The 26,139-nt window shown below is 34.7% G+C and overlaps 2 protein-coding genes across 7 annotated transcripts in view; one reads left to right on the top strand and one right to left on the bottom strand.

The window, feature by feature from the left end:
• LOC135198069 (opsin Rh5-like) overlaps positions 1-26,139 on the bottom strand; it is a 707,912-nt gene that overhangs the window by 331,084 nt on the left and 350,689 nt on the right. The window lies entirely within an intron of this gene.
• LOC135198070 (choline O-acetyltransferase-like) overlaps positions 1-26,139 on the top strand; it is a 243,220-nt gene that overhangs the window by 139,187 nt on the left and 77,894 nt on the right. For 2 of the 5 annotated variants that reach the window (XM_064225477.1, XM_064225478.1), the window contains exons 3-6: positions 2,766-2,835; positions 19,622-19,797; positions 20,248-20,262; positions 24,491-24,688. In XM_064225477.1, coding sequence (XP_064081547.1) covers positions 2,778-2,835; positions 19,622-19,797; positions 20,248-20,262; positions 24,491-24,688 — 447 coding nt within the window. In that variant the 5' untranslated portion in view covers positions 2,766-2,777. The remainder of the gene's footprint in view (positions 1-2,765; positions 2,836-19,621; positions 19,798-20,247; positions 20,263-24,490; positions 24,689-26,139) is intronic. The other 3 variants (XM_064225480.1, XM_064225481.1, XM_064225479.1) reach the window with 2 other exon arrangements.

Here is a 26,139-nt window from a genome sequence, read left to right as displayed (position 1 = left end):
CGAAGGGTTAAGTAAAAGGTCAGCAGGAAAAGAGCGTCAGAAGAGATTAATATAACTTGGATTTTCAAGGGAATAGATAAGAAGATTGACTGGAATTGACATTTTACCCTGCAGACAAAAACGTAACGTTGCTCAATTCCAGTAAAAGTGGAGATTAAGATCTTATGGAAATAGACAATAATTTCTTTAAAATCTATGGCAATATACACCATTTCATGTACCCACGCTGGAAGACTATCAGCAGAGTATATCCCTATCTACAGAGAAAATCTTGCTCGTTCTGGGTAATAACGACTTCCTTTTGAATAACTTTTTCACTAATCTATAGGTCTGTGATCTATCTCTCGAAAAACTCGCGCAGTCTTCAGTGTTAACAAGGAAGACCCATCTTCCACATCCTCCTGTGGTCTAACAATAACTTTCAGACTATTCTCGCTCAACTTTTACTATGCCACAACTCATTTCTACAGTTTACATATTTTTCATTCACATTTACCATCCACACCTCAAATCTATAAAGGAGACTTTGCTCAACATTCCCTTTCTACTACCAAACTTTTGTCTGTAACACTCTTTTCAAAGACCCAACTACCTTTCTAGCTTTAATTATTCTTGTGGCTCATCTCCTCAGCCATCATACCTGTCTGAATTATTCACTTCCATTCTTCCATTATTCATACCACCATCGCATCATTCTTCCTGGGTTTCACTTAACCTCCATACTTTACTCTTGGATTAACAATCCCTTTCAACATCCTCATACTTAAATCGTCAAACTCATCAATACCTGCATCTTGTATCTACTATTATTAATCATTTATTTTATTAATCACTTATTATTCCAGTTATTCATATCAAATAACCACGAAATATATCACACTTTTGATCCAAACTCACTTTTACTCTAAACTTGTTATCCTCGCATGATATGCTTTCGAAACATGAAGTGTTAGCTTTTCAATATAAGTTATCTTTGTACGCTGTATATCTTGAACACCCTCTATATTGAAACCTAATTAATTCCAACTTAAACTCTCAGTAAGCCCCTGTATGCCATATGCAGTATTTTTCTTCGAATATAAATCTCTTACGTAAGTAACATTTGATTCAGAAACACACTTCCTTGTTTAAAGCAAACTACTCTTTTCTTTAATCTTTCTGTTATCTGTATTACTTCTTAAATCAAATCTTGACCATAATCTTTCCAATTATACTTTGTATTGATTCTCCACTTAATTACACTATCACCATCACACCAAAGCTTCTCACTTGTACTCCAATGAACTCTTGGTCCCATGAAACCCATTCAATAACGCAGCACTCAATTCTACGTCATCATCCTTTACTTTCAGCAACTCTTCAAAATACTCACTCGATTGACAAAGGTCTGCATTTTCTTCAGAAAGCTTCTCTCTAAAGCATCTTTTATCCTTGGGCACCTTTGCTCTCCCTTTGCTTCCATTTACTATAACCTTTTTCCTACTGTTTTTGGTCATACTCTTGTCTGCATTTATATTCTTTTCCAATTTTTTTTGTAACATACTTCCTTATCATCTTGTCTACCGTCTAAACAGTTACAAATGTCATCTCCTTCTGTCCTCAAAACTGTTCTTTAAAGAATCCACCATTTTCCTAACTTTCTTTTTATTTCCCCTTCCATTGTGCTTATGCCTGGAGAGCCTCCAGCTAGATCTGATCCTTAACCCAGAATTTAACATAATCCACAAATACTTTTCATTATCGGCATCTTTAACCTACGCCAGCGTTTAACCAACGACTTCCTAGATACAATTTCCATTTCTTTCTTACCATGCTCACTTATCTTAAAATCTAAGCTTTTCCCCTTCACGTATACAGGCATATGCAAATCAGTCATTACCGTCAATGGATAGATTTCCCGCATGCCCCTCAAAGTCGATATCAATTAGATTATTCAAGAGGAAAAAATCAAATAAAAGTATTATATTTTCGGATTCTATTTCGGATAATTATCATTAAGAAAAGAATAAACATAATAAGCAGCAGTGGACAAGGGCTAATGACGTAAGATATAATGTGGTCGATGGAAATTTTTAATGCTACTGCTCATCTTACCAATTGGTCTAGAAAAACACAAGGGAGAAGCAACATCTTTCAGAAATTGTTTTAAATTTCGTTAATTCCTTGGAAAATGAAGACTTTGAGTTTATCAACTTTATCGTTTATGATTTCTAAATTCATATCAGAAACTAAATCTTAAGTATTCTATTATGTTTGCATTATTATTCAGGAAACAAGTATGTACCCCTTAATGAAGAACAGTAGAGATCAGCTCGTATAAGACCTAAAAGAAATTCATGTACTTTCTTTTCTTCAGTTGTAAAGTAAGTAATGCACCCATCTTCAATATATATACATATATATTTATATATAAATATGTGTATTTTGTATATACTATATATATATATATATATATATATATATTATATATATATATGTATATATATATATATACACAACAATATATGTGTTTGCGCGCGCGCGCGTTTGCATGAATACGCCTGCGTTTTGCATACACAATGAAATTCATGCATAATATTGGAAACAAGTGGATACTTGTGTATTCTTAGATAGATATAGTAGACAGACATGTAAATAAATAGATACTGTAAATACATAGATCAGAGACTATCTAGGTGGTAATTGTTATGGACGGTAAGCGTCTCATACTACTTAAGGGAAAAACAACATAAAACTTATGTATTTTATGGCTCAAATTCACTCAGGCTTGGCTCAAGATGACCTCACCACAACCCTCTCCCAGCAGACTCACCAAATACACGACCATGGGTCAACGTAAGTTCAACGAAATTGGGAAAAAACAAATGCCTCTGTAACACTCTATGAAATCTCTTGGATCACAATGGGAGAACCCAATTTGTTCCTTTGCAAAATCTGCTTTTTCTGTTTCACAAAGCACTTTTTCAGTGTTGGCCTCAGGTTAAAAGAAAATAACGAAATTCAACCCAATCCGCTTATGCACTCCAAGATTTTTTTTTTTTTTTTTTGTTTTTTTTTTTTTTTTTTTTTTTTGGTACTGCATAGATATTATTACTCTGAATCATCCAAGTAAATAAGAGCTATTTAATGCCCAAATCATTAATATCAGGATTAAAATTATACGCTCTACAATGGGAGTAATGATACAAAAATTATAAATGCAAACATGGACGAAACAAAACGAACTAGCTAACAAGTCAAATATCTGAAAAATACAGATAAAAACAACGAGACGTGAATAATCAAGACAGTTTCAGAAAAGAAGAAAAATTCAATTTCAAACAAAACATATTCGGTGTAATTTGATAAACATCGGAATTTTCTGCTAAGGAATGGCAATAAAAGATAATAACCTTATGATTCACACTTGCTTTCACCAACAGTGATAATTTCATTGTTATCTTCATTTTAACCTAAGGCCTTAGGTAAAATCCCAAAATTCCAAAGTCAACTTGGATACCTGATATAAGGACTAAAAAACCATCCTTCACATATTTCACGATTTCAATCTTAGCACAAAGCATTGGTACAACTATAGATTTTGCATGCCTGGTTTACTTCTGTATTTTTGATTCTCTCTTGCTTCAGTCAAAATAAGCAGAAAAAAACAGAATACGAAAGAAATTAAGTAAAGAACAATTACATAACACAAACTGCAATTAAAAATAACTTTTAAAGATCAGTAACCATTCCCAATGCTTGGAATGTTTTACATCCTTCGTTAAAAAAAGGAAACACCTCGTAGAAATCTCCCTGACCTACTACCTATCAAGCATATGCGACAAAACATTTTAACCCACCCGAATTAACAGTAACAAATCCATAAGTCCAATTATACATAAAGAACCTAGTCCCTCTGGAAGCAAATATTTTAAAATGGAAATTAAATGAAAAAAAGTAACTTCAACCTAAACAACAGGATAGAGAATAACGATGAAAGATAAAACAAATGTCTGAATAATACCTACAAAAAATTCCAAATATCAGTTATCCAAGAAAATAAAATTCCTGTTGGTCCCTTGAGGTATATTCCTTGCTAAATCCCGCTTTCGTAGTTGCTTTTAACGAAACGAAAAGCTCAGTGTATTTTGAGGAGTCTGCAGCAAACCCATTTTGAAATATCCTTTACACGCTTTGCTGTATAACCATTGTTGTTTCTTTCCATTATTATGTAGGAGGATAAACATAATTTAAAATGTGTCTTTTTGATCCTTTGTATTTTGGATGATTACTGGCATAGGATGAGAATAAAATTTGTTCTAAGCATCAATAATGAAAAAACACCTCTCAGACTATTATGTGATTGTTATTTATTTATTTATTTTATTAAGAACCCCAATTTCAGGTATACTTATAAAGGAAGAAAATGAAAAGTTTAAATGGTACTCCAACCTATATTATATATATATATATATATATATATATATAATATATATATATATATATATATATTATATATATTATAATTAAAAATATATATATATATATAATATATATATATATATGTATAGATATATACATATATATGTATATATATATATATATCTATATATATATATATATATATATATATGAGTATATATAGTGGATGTTGGATATATATATATATATATATATATATATATGGAGTACCATTTTACAGTTGGATTGGTTGGTGGACTTTAAGCTGAGGGCCGATCCAAAGATCTAGCAAACGTGAGCCTCGATCCGGCTATTAAGCCAGCATGGTGCTTGGACCTTCCAAATATGGCCGGCTGGGTCATCATATTATCCCAATGCTGTTGTGTGACTTACAAAGATATATATACAATAGTATATATGTAGTATATATATACATACATGCATACATAAAATGAAGACCACGAACTGCTTAGTACTTGGCATCGAGAGCTACACTAGCACCAATAGTACTTTCATCGGTGTGGGAATAAAAGATCTCCCAAAACTTGTCAGTTTGTGCACTGAATTATCACTTATTATCAATGTCATAAAAAACTATATACAGCTCCACAGAGAGCACAGTAAAACAAATACAAAAGAAAAAAACTATTATCCTATGAGACCACGATTTTTTTCATACAGCGATTGAAATGATATAAAAAGATGTTTTTCAAAACCAGCCATGTAAGAAAAAAACAGTATCTGTTTGATTTATGAACGCTGAGTGTAACACACACTCACACACACACACACACATATATGTATTATATATATAATAAATATATATTATATTATATGATAAATATATATATAAGATATATAATATATTAAATATAAATATATAATATATATATATATATGAGATATATGTATAAAATATATTATATTAGAGATTAATTAATAATGCATATATTAATATATATTTATATAATCTAGATATATATATATATATCGGAATATAATATATATATGATTTAAATATATAGATATATATATATATATATATTATATATATATACATATAAAGAGAACAGAGTATGGTTATGAAGAAAGTAAAAGAGTGAATTACAAAAATCGTTGGCCTATCCTTCAAGGCACTCTCAACCTAACTGAATCGAACAGAATATAAGATAGAAAGGACCCCATCTAATGTACTGGAATTTTACAACAAAAGTTCATCTCCAGAATAGGAACGGCTGACTTAACCGAGGTACATATATATATATATATATATATATATATATATATATATATATATATATATATATATATATATGTCTATCACATTACCGTGATTCATATACATATATCGAACTACAAATGTCCTTTGTTTAATATCTAATTCGCTCTACCTCGGAATTAATATATTTTCATATATGTTTAACCGAGGGGGGAATTTTGGGGGAATTATTAAGCGATAATAGAATTGGCGATCGACCGGCGTGAACCAGCGACCGTCTCAATTCCAGGACAGGCAGTGAAGCCCCAGACCAACCCCGCCACCGCAAGAGATGTAAGGATATGCCGCCTCCCACCTCAAATACCTGCCGCGCAATAGGTATTTTTTGTTTTGGGAGACTGCATACAGCCCATCTCGTTCTCGGTTGCGTCGTAGTGGTCTGGGGCTTCACTGCCTATCCTGGAATTGAGAGGTCGCTGGTTCGCGCCTGTCGATCGCCAATTCTATTATCACTTAATAAATTCCCCCCCCTCGGTAAACATATATGAAAAATTATATTAATTCCGAGGTAGAGCAAATTAGATATTACAGGACATTTGTAGTTCGATATATGTATATGAATCACGGTAATGTGATAGACTTATATAATGACTACGTGCGGGCAAAAGCACTACCACGCAACCGAGAACGAGATGGGCTGTATGCAGTCTCCAAAACAAAAAATACCTATGCGCGGCAGGTATTTGAGGTGGGAGGCGGCATATACTTATATCTCTTGCGGTGGCGGGGTGGTATGGGGCTTCACCTGCCTGTTCCTGGAATTGAGAGGTCGCTGGTTCGCGCCCTGTCGATCGCAATTCTATTATCGCTTAATAAATTCCCCCTCGGTTAAACATATATGAAAATATATGATTCCGAGGTAGAGCGAATTAGATATTAAAGGACATTTGTAGTTCGATATATATAATATATATATATATATATTATATATATATATATATATATATAAATAAAAAAAACACTAACAAAGAATTACTGAAAATCTATCTCTATTCAATGTAACTGTAATTCTTTTCAAATAATAAAACTACAAGTAATCACACGTAACATTATTTATAAAACCTTATGTATAGACCGGTTTGATTATAGGAGTGGACCAAAACCATCATGTTTTTCTTTTGTACCAAAAATCATAAAACTATGGATTCGTTTTTGTAATGTTTTTGTTCGCTCACCGAGGATTTAGCAAGTCTTGGCAAAATAAGCAAGCGTCTCATTATTAGTGCTTAAAAGGCATATCATTTACCGTTTAACAATGCATCAAATGTTGCTAGCTTTACTTTTCCATTATACTAATAGACCCACTGTCCCAAAAGGGAACAGAAAAAAATCATAATCTAGTGATTAAGAAAGCTACGATGCAATCGTTCACTCAGCTAGCTGCTTGCTTATTTGGATTTTTTATTTTCTTTTGGTGATGAAATTCCATAATTATATGTCAAAATATAAATTCTAATTACCTAGTCGTTTTATGCCTTGGTAAATGTACCCATATATTTTCTCTAAGAAAAACAATTACTTGGCTGTGAGCACAATGTAAAGACTGGGAACAAGATGATTTCAAAAACGTTAGAGGGGCTTAATTTTCAGTTTAGTTGTATTAGCATAGATTCGATTTCATTATCACCAATGCAGTTATGTTCTTCATTGTTAGAGCTGTCTCAATTAGGGATCATTCATTTTATGCGCCAAAATACCACTCGTTATTGCTTGTAGGCATAAAGGGTTAACCTGAGTTTTACAATGAAACTTGATGGATTCAAAAGAATTGAATATATAAGTTATTTTTATCTACATAACTAAGGTAAAAGAGTAATGGCATTTGATCTATTTTGGCAGCTGGCGAGAGTCATCTAAAGCGCCAAGGGGTGCAAAAATAACTGAACGTTTGACAGCTCTGCTTACTGAACTGGTTTTTTCTCACGTCATAAACATTTACTCATAAAAAATACATTTATTTCAAGAATTCTGTTCACGTATCATAAAATGAATAAATTTTGCCTAAAGGAATCTTCTTCAGTTAAATTTTTAAAAATTAAATTGTAACCGTAAAATTCCTTGCATAATGAAACCGCTCTTGAGATTAATGGAACTCTTTGGAATATTCGGGAATTTTTCCTAATAAACACCTAAATGTATAAACAAGAGGTAGATTTTCACACAGTTTTGGCACAAATTATATACCGGACAACAGTGATTCTTCTACTAACATAACAGAACCTCAAGACACTCGCCAGTCAGTGTCTTCAGAAAGCTATTTTAAGGAATCGGCCTCCAAATATTTGAAATTTGTGCAATATCACAAAGAAAAATTGAATTGGGATTCGTAGGATTATAATACCAAGCTGTAATATATTCTCTAGAAACCTCTTAGAATTTGCATTAATTAATAAAAAAATAAATATAAATTCCCTTGAAGGCAGTTAAAGGGAGACTAAAGATTACCAGTAAAGACTTGTCCGTGCTTTAACCTCGCCTGAAGATCAAAATCAAAAAGTAATGACGTTGTATGCCTTAAATAGGGTTTATCCTCCTTCAAAATCAGTTTTAATTCCCATTAATCATTTATATATATATATATATATATATATATATATATATATATATATATAATATATATATATATATATATATATATTATATATAATATATATATATTATATATATATATATATATGTGTGTGTGTGTGTGTGTGTGTGTGTGTGTGTGTGTGTGTGTAAATATATATATAATATATATATATATATATATATATATATATATATATATATATATATTAATATATACGTATATATATATATATATATATATATATATATATATATATATATATATATGTATGTATACACACACACACACACTACCTGACCAACCCAAGGTACTGCCAAGGAAGTCTCTGATTACAACTGATAAAATCTCTCTCTCTCTCTCTCTCTCTCTCTCTCTCTCTCTCTCTCATTCCTGTTTCAGATAAGTTGCTTCTCACACCAACGTTTTCCCCCTTCCTACTGGGCTGAGCTTGGACTTTAGGAATGTCACTATTCATCTCAGTAACCTCCAAAACTATGGATTAGACGCCAGTATCTGTTGTTTTCAGTTATATCTACGTTACCCCCTCCCAGCCCTTTCTCAACCCCGCGCCCTATCATGCCTTAACATGGATTTTGAAGGGCAATCTGGGAATGTCAACAATTAATCTTAGCAATAATTCTTCATTCTTACATCACCCCATTTTCACCTTCTTTCCAACCCCGTCCCAATTGGGGCATCTGAACATAAAAGGTACTGGAAGTGTCCCTATTCTTCTCAGCAACCTTGAAAATTATGGTTTAAACACTAATATCTGTCGTTTTGGTTATTTTTACATTTCATCCCTTCCCACCTTCTTCTCACACCCTCCCAATCGGTGCTGAACTTGGACTTAACAGGCATCCTGGAGTGTCACTATTCATCTCAGCAATCTAGAAAACTATGGATTAGACACTAATATCTGTTGTTTTCTGTAAGTTTTACATAATCCCCCCTTCCCACATAACCTCCCCCTTTTGGTGCCAGTGATGAGTTAACCCTACTGTGTTCTTTCCATATGGTAAGTATTAGCATAAAAAGTTTTGGTTGAAATTGCTCAGTGCATTTCAAAGTGTATGTGGACATACACGTACACACACACATATGTACATCTTACCATCTACTTATATATATATATATATATATATATATATAATATATATATATATATATATATATATATTTGGAGGAGAGATACCAAAAGGGTAAGTGGTACCCATACTGAGTCTGTCAATGCCAACTGACAACATAAAAAAGCAAAGAATGCAATGGACTCGGAGGAAAAGGCTGATGTCAAAGAAATCAGGTCCTATAAAATCTGAAGGCTGATGAAAATTAACGAGCAATTATAAGCTTCCAATGCCATATTATGACATTGAAGAATACAGGAAAGAATTACTAACAACAAATAGCTCCTCAGTGGCGTGGTCGGTTGGTCTTGGCCTGCCACCTCAGTGGCCGCGAGTCAATTCTCGGGCATTTCCATTGAGGGGTCAGAGATGTATATTTCTGTTGATAAAAGTTTACTCTCGACGTGATTCGGAAATCATGTAAAGCCTGTTATGAACCCAGAGAGGTCTGCCCAGGTTCAATATTAAATAAACAAAAAGAATTCAACACCAACAGTTGAAACTGGGGATACGAATATAGAAAGATACACAAACAGAACAAAGGTTCATTTACAAGCTTACTAACAAGATAAATGCAGAATGTTCCTCCTATTTGCATAACAAAAGTAAAATCTTACACTTTCATGACTGGGGAAACAGTGAGCCTATGAAAAAATACTTGCTGGCTAGTTTTTCAGCTGTCGGAAATCAATGCTCGAAGCGATGGCTTCACAAAAAGAGAAACTGTAACTTCAGACGTCTTCTTGACTCCGTATTGCAGAAAACAATGTCTACTCTTGATGCTCAAGGGGGGCAGGAACTCCTCGAAACCTCTTGTAGAACATTTCTTCTCTGAAGGCTTGCTCAACGCGCGAAATACTTATGTCGTTTCTCGTCTAAACTAACGGACGACTTGACCTGAATCCGACCAAAACTCTCGTACACCTTCTCTTATCCTTCGTCTGTTCCTTCTTCTCTTATCTCTCTGATGATCCGATCTCTTGATCTCTGCTGGTCTCTCACTGATGATCTCTCCTACTTTGTCAGTCGTATATATATGGCGGCCTGGGGGCGGGGCCTACCAGCGAACGTCACAGGCTCGAGATAACCGGAACCTCTTAGAAGGATCTCGACAGAATATTTGCATCAGAAATCACAGCGTTTCTCACGGACCCGTCGGCACCTGTTTCGTTCCACAACACGCCTGGCGATTCTAGAACAATCATGAGAACAGGCGCCTCCAACACGTGCACGAATGCCTCCTTGCTGCAGACCTACTTGAAGAAAAATGCAATTTCCTTTCTTTTAATATGTTTTACTTCGCTATAGAGCGATTACCATGACATGTTCCCCCAAAAGAAAAAAAAATTAAATCAAACTGATTTTATTTTTTTCTAAAGAGAAACGAGAATCAAACAGCGGAGGGGAATTCTGCATAAAACTTAATCCAGTCAAACACGAAACACTTCTCATTCACTCACCACTCGTGCCAAAGCAGAAAAACAGTTATCAGGCTACTCATTCTGAAAAATCTGTAGAGAGGCTATCAGCTATAACATTATCCTTTCCTCTTAATTTTTCGTTTTCTGAACTCTGATCAAAACTTAGAAATACAAAAACAACTCTTGCATTTTTCTCAAAACTAATTGCTCTCTGTACACTGTTATTACAACAAAGGCGGTGGCCAGGCACGGGGTGTTCATTTATATTCTGAAGCAAGTTTACATGCATCCACATTTGCTCTACTCTTACCCATATCAATCGAATAATTTGGATTTCCCCTCTCCTCTGAAATTGAAAAAGGACCTTCGTTCGAACTTATAAGATAAAGAGGGACCTTCTTTCTGGACTAATACTAAAACTTTATCTCCTACACAGAGATGTCTCTCTTTCGCTCTAAGATCATGTTTCCGTTTAGTTTCCCCTTGACTCTCACTCTCGTCCTCCTATGCTAGTTGCCAAGCATCTCTTAGATTGCTTTTATAATACTCTAGGTTAGTTATGTAGTCTTCTCTACCTTCTTAGAGCATTAAATTACACTTCAACGTTTCCAAAGGACCTTTAGCGGTGTGCCCGAAAACAAAAGGTAACTTTTCTTCAAAGTTATTACACAGTTTTCGTAAACAACTCTTTAAAGTTTGTTGAAACCGCTCCACAATGCCTTGTGATTCAGGATAATAAGGTATGGTAGTTACGAGTTTAATGACTAACTCTTTCATTCTATCTCTGAAATATTTGGATACAAAATTACTACCATTATCACTCTGTATAGTACAAGGCAGACCAAACTTAGAAAAATAATCTAACAATCGTTTAACTACGGTCCATGCGCTACAGCTTCATACGGGTTATCTCCTCTGGTAGCGGGTAGTCTATCAATGATTGTCAACAGATAATATATTCCCTCCCTTATTTCTAGGGCAACGGCCCGACCATATCGATACCTACATTCTCAAAAGGTTGCCCTTCGCCCACCGAACGGATTATTACACAACAGAGCTCTTGGAATTCCTTGATTCGGTTTCCCAGCAATTGGCATTCATGACAGCTTAAAACATACCGTTTTTTTTCTCTTTACGTCATCTTCATTTTAGGCAAAAGTACGCCCTAATAATACACTTGAAAGTTTTATTTACTCCCAAATGTCCTTGCTCATCATGTGCTAACTTCAAAACTAGCTCATGAAGCTTCCTAGGAACCACTAATTGTTCAGTGATTTCCTCTTTACTACCTGACTTAGGACGAACATAACGACCCAAAACTTTGTCCTTTAAACAAAACGTTTCCTTACACACATTATCGAGATCATCATCCACCTCCCATTAAAAAATTCGGGTTAGTGTCTCATCCTCTCTCTGAAACTTGACTAGCTCATCCTTATTCAAAAGGTTAGTGCCTAATTCATCACCATAACTATTACTTGATTCTATGACATCGACTACATTACTCTTGACAGCTACACCTTCCCCTTGGCTATCACTGTCACCAACAGAGTCAGGTCTCTCAGCCACACTCATGCTGAGATCACCCTCGCCACCTCTATCACACTCGTTCGAATCCACGAACTTACTCTTATTCAAATCCACGAACTCACTCTCGTTCGAATCCACGAACTTACACTTATTCAAATCCACGAACTTACTCTCGTTCGAATCCACGAACTCACTCTCATTCGAATCCACGAACTTACTCTCGTTCGAATCCACGAACTAACTCTCGTTCAAATCCACGAACAAATTATGATCGTAGTCTATGTCAGTATCTAAACCTGACCTAGTTACTACCATTTCAGGCACTGGAATCTCACACACAAGAGGATGCATATTCTTGGATAAAGCTAAATCATTACCGAAAATAATGTCAACGGAATCAACGGGCAAACTGTCAACAACTGCAAGTTTCACTTCTCCTGACACTACCTGACTTTCTAAATTCAACTTCAACAAAGGACAAAGAACACAAGTGTTAGGAAATCCACCTAACATGACTTTTTCTTCCAAATTGATTTCTGGCGTGTTTGGCACACTCTCTCTCCTAATCAGTAAGACAGCAGTACCTGTGTCTTGTAACAAGACTACTTCTCTCGAACCTACTGACAGAAATTCACCAAAAAATTTCCTAGTTTCTCTCATCACATCATTCCTACTGGTACAAAAGGTTAACTAGAGACACTGGTTTCTTACCGTCCTTCCTTTCTACTGCACAATTTCTCACTAAATGCCCTTTCCCATTACATCGGAAACAAGTTAATTCTAAGCCACTAGATGCCACTTTACTCTTACAAACCTTAGACGTATGACCAGGTTTTCCGCATGTATAACAGGAATAGTCACTTTTACTCGCATTGCTATTACTAGAACTGAAACTTTTACTGCTTTGTACTCTACCAGATGATTGGTATTTTAGTTTCTTACTGACATTTAGATTATGAGTCAAACTATATTCGTCTGCTAGCCTAATTGCTCCTGCAAAAGATACTTCTTCAAACCATCAAAATCCTCGACTTTAGCAGAAGTTAACCAATCAAAAAACAGCCTTTCTAACTTCTTACCATATTCTACATATGTAATATTCTCATCCTTTTCCAAACTTCAAAATTTCTTAGGGTACGCCTCCAATACTAACCTCTACGCGCTAAGAACAGTTTCTTTCACAATATAATCGTCACATTCCTCCTTAGACATGCAACTATACACAGTAAGTGGCCTACCACTCAAAACTGACTGTAAATATAGAGTCCACATTTCTTTAAGAGAACCTACTCTTTCCATTAACTTCTCAAAACACATGAAATATGTCGTTACATCTTTCTCATCAAACTTTGGTACTAATTTCAGCACTGCAACTCATACCTTCAACCTATCAGCCGTTCATTTTCGTTCTCAACCTGTCTGACTGTTGAACTAGTATTTTGGCCTTAACCAAGGATTATTTTCCAACTCCATGCATACGTTCTTTCTCCCTTTTTCTCCTTCTGCATTACCGAACCATTCCTTCCTCTCTTGCTTGCTGCATTTTTTCAACATTATTTTTTCTCTCTTGGCTGCATTTTCCATTGCGTTCTCCTCTCTGTTTCTCTTGCTGCATTTCTCTCTGCTGTGCTCTTTCATCTCTCTCTCAGCCGTTCTTTCACCTCTCTCATACTTTTCTCTTTCTTTCTTTTCAACATACTCACGGAGATCATTCCCCTCTAGACCTAGAAGCTTACCAGACTCAATAAACTCTTTCACCATCTCACTCATTCTGGCTCTTGCTATATTCTCCCTGTTTCAATCTGTTACAGTGCCAAATAGCCTAGCAAGGTCGCCACTATGTTACGAACCCTAGAGGTCCACCCCAGGTTCGATATTAAATAAACAAAAAGAAAACAAAACAAACACCAACAGTTGAAACTGGGGATAAGAATATAGAAAGATACACAAACAGAACAAAGGATTTATTTACAAGCTTACTAACAAAGATAAATGCAGAATGGTTTCTCCTCATTTGCATAACAAAAGTAAAATCTTACGCTTCATGACTGGGGAAACAGTGAGCCTATGAAAATACTTGCTGGCTAGTTTTTCAGCTGTCTGAAATCAATGCTCAAAGTGATGGCTGCACAAAGGGAGAACTGTAACTTCAGCCGTCTTCTTGACTCCGTATTGCAGAAAGCAATGTCTACTCTTGATACTCGAAGGGCAGGAACTCCTCGAAACCTCTTGTAGAACGTTTCTTCTCTGAAGGCTTGCTCAACGTCGAAATACCGGTCATTCTCTCTCTAACTGGACAACTTGACACGAATCCGACCACACTCTCGTACGCCTTCTCTTATCCTTCGTCTGTTCCTTCTTCTCTTATTTCTCTCTGATGATCTGATCTCTGATATCTGCTGGTCTCTCACTGATGATCTCCTACTTCGTCAGTTGTATATATACGGCGGCCTGGGGGCGGGGCCTACCAGCGAATGTCACAGGCTCCCGAGATGACCGGAACGTCTTAGAAGGATCTCGATGGAATATTGCATCAGAAATCGCGGCGTTTCTGACGACACATCGGCGCCTGTTGCATCCCACAACACGCCTGGCGATTCTAGAACAATCATGAGAACAGGCGCCTCCACGTGTGAGAATGCCTCCTGCTGCAGACCTACTTGAAGAAAATGCATTTTCTTTTCTTTTAATATGTTTTACTTCGCTAGACCGATTACCAAGACAAAGCTGTTCGTCCCGTTGCTGAATAACCACAGGTTCCATGCAACGTAAAAACACCATACAAACAAACAAACTACAAACATTAACAAACACTACAAGAATTAAAAGTGTCTATACAAAGTGGTCCAGAAATAGATACAACCGTTCTAATATTCATGTAAAATAATACCGTGGAAAATTACAAATCGAAAGAACAATTTCCACTTTCAAAAATAAGTAAATTGCTAAGTTACGAAATAAAATAGAATTCGATGAGTGAGGGTTTTTCTCGCATAAAAAAAATGTAAAATCAGCACTAGAAATAAATACTACAGCCTCTTCAAGAATCAAGAACCATGGTAAGATAACTGGTACCATCGTCTAAGGAATGAGAACGACTTCATAGATTTTCTTAAAGTAGGTTTGTTAAAAAACAACTTGACAAGTAGAATTTTTAAAAACAGTATCTGAATTAATATTTCCCACGCAGAAACTGTAAAACACGAAAAGAACTCCCCTCTTGTAATCAAAGAAAGGGCTGAGCAGTTGACACTAGGTGAATAAGACAAAGATGACAAGAGCGATAATATTAAATTTATAATCAAATCAGAGAACAATCACACAAGAAGTTAAAATGCAGCAAAATTAAGCAATTATTACTGGTACTGGAAACTACTAAGACATGGAAATGTTTGCCTTCTCCAGCGTTGCCTCCAGAACGTTCAACAATAATAACGAGAAAAGTTTCGCATTCAAGAACAATAATATCACAGTTAAAGAGGAGCGACTCCAACGTTATAATTTGCCAGAGACAAAAGTCAAAATATAAACTCACACAAGTAACTACCAGCAACAATACAAATACAATGAAGGTAAAATTGCTAAATATCAAAACATATATTAGAGATATCGAAAGAGTATAATGGTCAAATCGAATTTCAATCTCAAAATTGATCCTTTACTCAAGAGCCTTGGTGGAGGTTTAAGGAATAAACAAACATTCGCAGCAGGTAAATATGCCAAGGTCTCTTGTAAACCACCTTAAAGTTAACAGTCTTGAAAATCTTACATTCATATCAAAATCAATTTTAAACTCACAGAACACAAAATTGCATTCAAATTTCAAACCCATAAGCAACAGATTAATAAAAAGGAACGTTTAATAGTGCTGTCCTAAAATACAGTTTAAATATCAAATTAATCACTTTAGAAACGGTCACACGGAAGAGAACGTAGTCCCAAAGATACAGAGAAAATGTAAAACCATCAAATGGTTTCGATGTGCACGGTTACCTGAGCTTCGAGTGATACGTACTTTGAATTCAACACTTGTGAATTCCAAAGCCACTCCAAATATAGATTAAAACATTTGAAATGTACGCTGAAAGGAAAGTGGAAACCTGATGTGAATCAATCAATTTACAAAAATATGATACCAAGTAAATTAGCAAAAGTTATTCTTTTGTACATGCTCTAACTAATCTATAAGCAGCAGTTAAGTATAACTGATATATTGTTAGCCTAATTATCATTCAGTTACTTAAACCAAGTTCTTAAACACAAGGAAAAACCGAACGATAAAACTTTCATCTAAATAAGATGCATGATTAGTATTTATGGTACTATACAGTTTTGCAAACAAATTGAGCTGCTCACAAGTGTGCAGCGTATCCTGGTTATAGTCAGTCTCTGAGGGTTCATGGCTGCGACAAGAAAGATGTACATATCATATCTGTCAGCCCGTAAAGTCTAATTAATCAAGAAAAGTCATTGACTTCCAATCCTGAGATCTTTACTTGATCCCCCCACCCCCACCCCCACCAAAGAAAAATCAAGACTTTGGATACTGAAGTTCCACACAAAGATAAGGGAATTAAGTTATGTAGAGCCTGATATGCTTAACGGTAGTAATAGGTTGGCATTTATGTCCTAAATCAGTGCGCGATGTCCGCCCTTGAAAACTGAATTGATTATGCTTGTCAATAATCAATTTTAATGAAATGTTAGAGCCTCTTTCTTCCTTGAATCAGTTCGTTGCTTTAGAATAACGATAAAAATATCTCTTTTTAACTCAAGTTGTGGAGGTTTGTCAGTTTATTCATAAGTTACACTTATGTCAGTTTTAAAGTTATTACAGTGACTGTACTATGCCAGAAATTCAGTAGGCCAACGATTTAAGGTCAAGCAACAAGAAAAACGAAATAACTGAGCATAATAATCTGAAATCACAATATATGAATAAGAGATTCTCAGCAGATGACATTATTAAGTATACGATCAGTGGATCTGGGTTTACAAAGATTTGTTTCCTAAAAAATACTTAGTCTCCTGGCATGTCCACTTACAAGGCACTTAATGGGATGTCCTGATTTCAGAACAGAGGCTGTACTTTTGGTTTAAGCCGGAGATGTGACCATTTCCTCGTGGATATAAGAATTTTCCAGTTAAATCGTTCTCCAGCTGTCTTATTAACATTAAAACTTGTCAGAAATGACTGGCATTGTGACGGCATCCGTCAAAAAAGATAGGCAAATAATAAATAAAATAAATTAAATTGCCTAGTTTGTTCATTATCTTCTTTACCCTAAAACTACCCATGAATATCTGAATATAAAAACAGATATGGCTCACACAGATTTATTTTCGTGTAGCTGGATTATTCCGAGACCCTAAGGCAATAAAGCTTTGCAACGACAGAGACAAAGTTATAATGACGTGATTCTTCGAAGCGATCGCATTTTTCAGCTTTGTCCATCACATCCATTTTATTTTTACAAAGCTATATCACCGTCTTATCTATCTCATCGAAAATTGTTTTTTGATAAACTATTTTTATTAGTTTTAACTAAGGGACTTCCTCTAATGCTCTCCCAGTGAAAAGAACGATTCTAATATTCAGTCCGATAAAAATTGCCTTAACATCCTTTTTTTACTATACGTAGCCTCGAGTTTTCTCCCTTAACCTAAAGTGATGCAATTTAGAAGAAAAGAAAAACCTATAAACCCCACGCAAATAAAATACACGATGACACAATCATAAGTTTATTTTTTCTAGCACATCTCAATGTTTACACAAGTATTCTGGTGTAGATTTGTATTATTTCCCAACAACATGGGAAATAATATTCACAGTTGACTAATGCAAAAAGCTGCGCATTTAAGAAAGAAATGGATGAGGGAAATATGTTCAAAGTATCATACACCCTGAAAGGTAAACTTATTGTTGATGAACGCACAGTGGCACTGTAATTGTCAACTGTGTAGCTTTTTTGGCATTATGAGCATGGACTCGCATGCTAAATGGATTTTTTAGTATACTTTATGATGTTTGCATGTTTGTTTTGGGTTTTAAAGCCTAAATAAGGGTATTTACTTCTATCGATAAAAGCTAAACGCCTCTCTCTCTCTCTCTCTTCTCTCTCTCTCCTCTCTCTCTCTCTCTCTCTCGCTCTCTCTCTCTCTCTCTCTCTCTCTCTCTGTATGTGATGCGTGCGTGTGTGTGTGTGTGTGTGCTGTGTGTGTGTGTGTGAAGCAGAAAGCTCATCTAAGACTTTTGTGGATGAAAATAACGAATCTTAAAATATGTATTAAATGTTCTGTATTAGCAAAAGCAAGACTAAAGTATTAGAAGTAGTATTATTAGTAGGATGCAAAGAAGTGATCCACAGACGTGAAGCAACGAAGATAACAGGATATGAGCAAAAAACTGGAAGAATACTGTCTATAAAAGGAAAAGTAGTAATGTATGAAAATAAGATCCATTTTTTTCTCTTAGGAAGTAAAGTTTGAATGTTTAATATATATGAAATAAAAAAAAATGTGAAAGCTGAAGAGATGCATTGCGCAATTGCTTACGCTTTTTATGTAGAGCTTAAAAGATTTGAAAGTCAGAAAACATGGCGATGGACTGAGTAGTAAAATGTTTACTCAGGTAAAATATATGATATATATATATATATATATATATATATATATATATATATATACATATATATATTTCACTGAATTTGGAGATGGTCAGGGCACGTGGAAAGAATGGAGGAGATAGATTTGTGAAAACTGTAAAATTTCGAAAGTTTTAGCAGAAAGGAAAAGAATAAAACTTACAAATGGTTCCAAAAAATAACGAGAAAGGTAAGGTAGAGAAGCTTGAGAGTGCCTGAAAGCCACAGTGTTGTGTTTGCCACAATGCCGAAAGCCTTGTGTGCAAGTGAAGTGCTGAGGAACTTTTTTGCTCAGGTTCAACAATGAAAATATGAATTGGCAGTGTTTATCTCGTCGTTTATCGGGAGCCACTCCCTGTTAGGGCAAATAGCCTAATGTTCCAAATTTACACTAAATATTCATAAGGTTTTTTTTTACATTAAATATGAATGCATTCGGGCATTCTTATTTGGATAAAATTAACCTTGTACTTTATGACAAACTGTATTACAGCATGCATGAAAGCATAAGATATTTACTGCTTTCCGGACCACTGATTTCGTTGTCATGGCTGTTGACTTCAATTTAAATGTGTTACTGTCATTTTCTTTCCTGCTTTTATCAACAGGATACCTCTCTCGATGGGTCTCCTGGTCAGGAACTGCCGCTACACCCCCTGGGTCACCTTCTAGGGCATCACCCAACGAGGGTATCTCGCTTTCCCCCCAACCACCACGGGCTTTCCAACCAAGATCAAGGGCGTCTTCCAAAGCTTCCAATATGTCTGAAAAGCCACCTGTTACGGTGAGTGAAAACTCTTCTAGAATGGAGTTCGTCATTTAAAAAGAAATTCTAGTAAACATAGTAAAAGATTTCGTTTCCCTTCATAAAAGTACCAAATAATTTTCGATGTTTTGTGAACATAAAGCTCATTTCTGTGATGAAACCCACCTCCTAAGATGTAGCTATACAAAACGTATATTTGATTTGAAATGAATGAATGCAATAAAATACTTAAAATGCATTAAACTGCCTGTGTACGATTTCTTGTCCCTATAAGAAATGTAGGCTATAATGCTGCCAAACTTCCAAAGAATCAAAATTCATAAAGGTTTCACTGATACAATATTCTAATTTTTCTTTTAGACATACTACGAACTCATTAAATTTGATTTCCCTTTGTATAAAACCCCTTCTCTCTGTCAATTGCCTCATCTCTCTTTTTCCTCATTATTCTTGTTATTTACTTGCAAGGTTCCACAAACATCCGTGAGTATTCTTTAAAACAATGTAGATAATTTAGTACCTCATATGTATTTCATTTATCAAAATCCATTTCTTCCTTGCTACACTGCCCTTTCAACTAGGCACAACAAGCCCTCGTAGACGTTATACCTTTATGCAACGTCCTAATACCTGCTTCTACTTTTTCAAATACATTTTTTTTCACTACGGGTATATTGCAATATTTTAATCCATCCTTACCTTCTTGTTTTTCCAAAAAAATTAATCATAAAAGACATGAAATTGCACGTTCTTGAGTACAATATTGTTTTTCTTTCTTACAATGCACGCCATTTCTCTTTTTTAGAGATAAGTAGACTAATTTGGAAAGATGGCTGTGATCAAACTATTACTTTTGTATGAATAGTAACTAATGGATAAATTAATATGAAATATACTTTTTACATTACTCCTAATCGTAATAAAAAATTTTATCGCATATAAAACTATCCGCGAGATATTATATTTGTGCGTCGTGGTGCGATATATTGGTTATATATAATATGTATATATATATATACTATATATATATAATAATATTAATATATATATAATATATATATATATATACTCTAATTTCACTGGAAATGTTGTACTTGGTCTCACCTTAACTCAAAGTCAGCTCGAATTCTTTGTTTGTACAAGAAAATTCAAGTAGATTTCAAAATAGTATTATTTTCGCCAATTCCTAATAAATAAAAATACTCCACGAACATGGAGTACATGAAACTGCACCATATCAAAAAATTTCGGAGAGTTAACAAGAGAAAATAACAGTTTCTCAATTACGTGCTTCTGAGTAAAAATGTGCAACTTAGTCTCAGGAATTGTACAACCACCTCCAACTGAAACATGATTTCTCTCTACGTAAGTGAACGAAGTCCTCTTTTAGTAATGAAATAATCTAGTTATATTTCAGTAAGGAAACTCGAAAAACTACCAATATGTCGTATCTAGAAACAAATAAAACTAAATAAATATTCATTATATACCTCTTAATAAAACATTCCATGTGGTAACTACATACTGTCCACTCTTGCAGTTACCGGGTGATAAGCATCTGTAATTCTTCCTTTACAAAGACCCCATTACATTTCAAAATTTTTTCATTATTCTGGAGCCACATTACTAACTTACATTATTCTTCCATATTAACCTTATGCACTAAACTAACATAACTGAAACACACGTCTTTACTCTGCGGGAACATTATGAACGTTGACGTTCAAGTAAATCTTTAACGAAACTAAACTTAGCCTGAACAATTGACAACCTCACTTCCATATTAAGCAGAGAAATTAGATGAACTTGGATGAAAAAAACACAGACAAACAAAATGAAAAAAATACCAAAAAGTCCCTTTACATGAGGCCGCCATACGGTTTTTGCTCACTAATCCCAATAAAGGTACAATAAAAACTACCCAAGATGTGATTCCCATTACAGGAATCAGGAATTAGTGTTTGGTAGTGGTAATAACTAACAATCCTCAACTTTAAAATGTTCCAAATTCTAGTTGACAACAGAAAATAATTTCTAATGGCAATGGCTTGCTTTATATGTAGACAGACACTTCTCCGTAATGAAACATGCTAGGATTCTCAAAAGATGAAATAAAGACGTACACTTCTACATGACCTTTACAATATCAGCAGGCTATTTGCAAGATTGAAGGTGATCATACGTAACGGAGGAAGGGGGAGTTGGCGATGACAGCATATCTCAAGCGCATAGCCAAAAGAAATTTTTTTTAAATGATGCCTACCAATGGTGAAATGAAAAATTGCTATTTTGTAACTAGATATGAAAAATCACAACTCCCATTTATTATTTTAATAATTCAGCAACTACTGTACCCGGAACTCATATGGTAGCTAGGCATTGGCCAGATACTCGTTACAAACCCGGGAGGAAAGTTGAGAGTAATCAACAGAAGCTTGTTATGTTTCCCCTAACAATCCATCGAACCATCAAACGATGACTGTTGCTTTACAGTGACAAATGCTTAGGAAGCGACTGATCCACAGCAGCCCCCACCCCACAGCCGTGGCCCTTTTCAAATATATTCCCAATTAGTACGTCGGGTAACCCGACTGATGTGAAAGCCCCTCTGTGACCATGGAATAACAAAGAGTTACGTCGAGTTCTCCTAATGCAGTGGATGATTCTCCTCTCTCTCTCTCTCTCTCTCGCTTCATCTCTCTCTCTCTCTTCCCAGCGTCATATGCAATGGTGTTATGACGTCAAAGAATGTTTTAAAATCATATCAACATCTCTATCAGCAAATACAATATACAATTATGAATGCAGGTATATCTATAAATACCTACAAATTATAAAACAATCTCTCTCTCTCTCTCCTCTCTCTCTCTCTCTCTCTCTCTCTACTATAATATATATATATATATATATATATATATATATATTTATATATATATATATATATATATATATATATATATATATATATATATATATATAAAGGCGACGTCCTCACACCTTGCAACTGACTACACAAAGTAGCTTTGCAAAGAAACAGCATCACCGCGCTCCCATACAGCTACCGATGACAAATGTATTTGCTGAAGCGGTGTGGCTCAGCTAAGCGTTCCATATGCTCAAATAAGATTTTCAACCACTATAGAATGTATCACTTCCCGCTCTCGGGCAGGGTCTCAGCTGACGCGTCAGGAGGCTAATTGGAGAAGGTTTGTGTAAGGAACCCTTCGCAGAAGGTGGCACCAACAATGGGGACAATAAGTTGATTTTGGATTTCACAAGAACTGAAAACAAGGAAATTATGAAAAGAAAATGCTATACCTTTTCTCTAAGATTCGTAATTTTTTTTACATTAAAGGTGATCATGATACGAGATTTTTTTACATGAGCAACTTTCTGAACTATTATGACTCAACAAAATTAATACTTAACAAGTTACAGGTTTATACTTACAAGTTACATCAATAATATAAAATCATGTCCTTACTTACTCATAAAAAGAATAAATATTGTGGTATGAATAGTATTAATATATATATATATATATATATATATATAATATAATATATATATATACATATATATATACTATGGGGTGTATTTTTATGAGTAAATAAGGACATGATTTTATATTATCGTCTATTTATATTGATAATCAGTTCCCCTCATTACAGTGTGAGTCCCAAGTAAAATCAAAGACAGTTACATACATACGTTAACTACTGAGTCAGGGACGGCGCCGACGTGCAAAAACTTACACAACATTAGTTAGTTGCTTCAGACACCAACATATTCCGCAGACCAAGGAAATCGTTCCCAAAGTGCCGTTACTAAAACTAAATCCATCTTTATACACAGTAAAAATAAGAACTGGTGGCAATTTTGGGAACTCATTTTGAGATTGACTGATTTGTTACTTCTTACTGGCGTCGCAACGACAAGGTTATTGACGCCGTCATTTTGAGAATGTTATTATCACAATCTTACAAAAGTACTTGAAATATTAAAAATCACACACATTTGTATCCAAAACTTGCCAAATAAAAAATGCTTTCAGGACAGACTATTAATTCTATCCGTACGCCCTTCAGTAGGTTTTCATTTGTTGTTCCTTAAGAAGCATGATGACATTTTATTGGAATAATTTCAACAGGTGTTTTATGTTAATGTTGATGTTCGTCTTATTTCCTTTCTCAAAGATAAATGACGTGAAAGACGGTGATTCTAAGATAAATTTCATTAACAGTGCTATGATATATGACTTGATATCTTAATGCACAAAATTTATATTTTATTCTTAAATCTAATTATGACCGATATTTCTTATTCACATTCGTTATATACATGATCACGGTTTATGCCATAACTTCGTCTGCTGTAGTAAATGCACAGATTTAAAGTATATATGTAGAAAAATCCCTTGTTTGGATGCTTTATGATTTTGATTATATCACTTTAAGTCACTTCACATGTAGATAATTTTATTTCTCGCCTCGTCATGGCAAATATTAAAACAATCGATAGTCTCTCACCGAGCCTTTTGAGTTTTTTTCTGTGTAATCTACGGAACTGTTTTATTTCTTTACGGTACAAATTATGTCTGATATGAAAAACATGGCAAACGACTTCGATCCTCAGATACGGATCATTTACTTTAAACGATATCTAAGATCGTTTATTATTTGTTTACAAATTCAGTACTTTTCATTCACAGTATCCTCTCGTGCCCAAACTGCCGGTACCACCCCTAGGCCACACCCTTTCCTGGTACCTTACCCATATGAAACCTGTTCTCAGCCAAGAAGAATACCAGGAAACGATGAAGATCGTCGAAGAGTTCGGCAAGCCAGGAGGATTTGGGGAGAAAATTCAAGAAGAACTTATCAAAAGGCATGACTCGATGGATAACTGGGTAAGTTAATTCCTGCAATATTACCTCATCTACGAACCCTAATATATGTAGTATTAAAAGGCGAGAGGATAGATAAATATAAAGTTATATCTTCGCCTGATCTTTTAGAAACTCAAATTTCAAACTTAATACCAGGTAGACTTTTTAAACATTACACTAAAAGCCGTTGTCTTAGAGTACGAATAGTCCATAAGTCTGAAAATGTTTTTGTGAGAGTCAACTTTTTACCGAACAGATTGATTTAATCCTAAGAAACCCTTCTGGGTAATTCAATTTAACAATGCATACGTTTTACTTTACCACTGTTTTTTTATGGAATGTTAATATGTTCATGGAATATAACATGTTACCAAGGCAACCTACACTGACATGGACCTTCCAGTTCCTAACAAGTTTTCCTTGTTTGCGTCAACTTTGAACAGGAAATATGTTCTGATATTCGATCGAAGGTTATCCTAGGCGGATTTTTATATGCCGGTGCAAATCTGCTTACGTATTGTTACTTTCTTGACCCTTTCGTATGTGGATAGCTTGCCGTTATAAAGAAATATTTGTTTGATTGTTTTACTAATAGCTAAAAGCCCTTGTATCCAGATTATGCACGTAATCAGCAAACAGAAAGACTTTAAGAATAAAACTTCAAATCTAACCACATAAATAAATGGGACTAATCCAGAAAAATCGAAGATTCCATTCTTCTTCCTCCAAATCTAACATCAACAAAATACCCATATAATCCTCCTACACATTCTCCAAGTAAAATTACATGGCGTCAATGACATCAGTTGTCACGTTGCGATATAACCTTCAATCATTCAATCAAGTGAAATTACAATCTAGTCTCGTGTCAACAGGATTGGCTACGACCCCTGTATAATTTTTTTAGGCTGGTTTTCTTGGTTTAATAAATTATTATTATATGCAATAAAAATGGGCGTTTAAATGACTAAATCCCAATTAAATCTAAAACAGGCATGACTGACCATTGTATCGAGTTTATTTAATGAAGACTTTTTAAAAGTATCAGCTTGACTAATCAGGGGTGACGCTGAAAATACTGACCAGAATAGCATTCTTGAAAGAGAGAACAATAACTATCTAGTACTCATCAAACGTTCCTAGATCTCTTTAATATATCTACAATAATACTCATTCACTGCCTTTAGACTGTGCGCTTCTCCGGGGATGTTTGCAAAGTATTTTTCCAATCAAGACAGTCATTCCTGTTCATGTAAAAATGGATTCACTAAATGGTCACAGACAGACTTAACGCTGATTAAGATTTCATGAACAAAAGATTTTCCAAGCAATTTCATACAGAAACAGTGAAGTCAGACTGAACGATATGAAAATTTATCTTATAATTAAAGGCGGCTGATATTGTATTTCCGAATTCTTAAATCAGTCATGCGTCCGACAGGTTTGTCGTTACAAGAAATTTACAATATTTT

The sequence above is a fragment of the Macrobrachium nipponense genome, chromosome 21 (assembly GCF_015104395.2).
Source record: "Macrobrachium nipponense isolate FS-2020 chromosome 21, ASM1510439v2, whole genome shotgun sequence".
Lineage (NCBI taxonomy): Eukaryota > Metazoa > Arthropoda > Malacostraca > Decapoda > Palaemonidae > Macrobrachium > Macrobrachium nipponense.
This window is presented reverse-complemented; position numbering and strand designations above follow the sequence as displayed.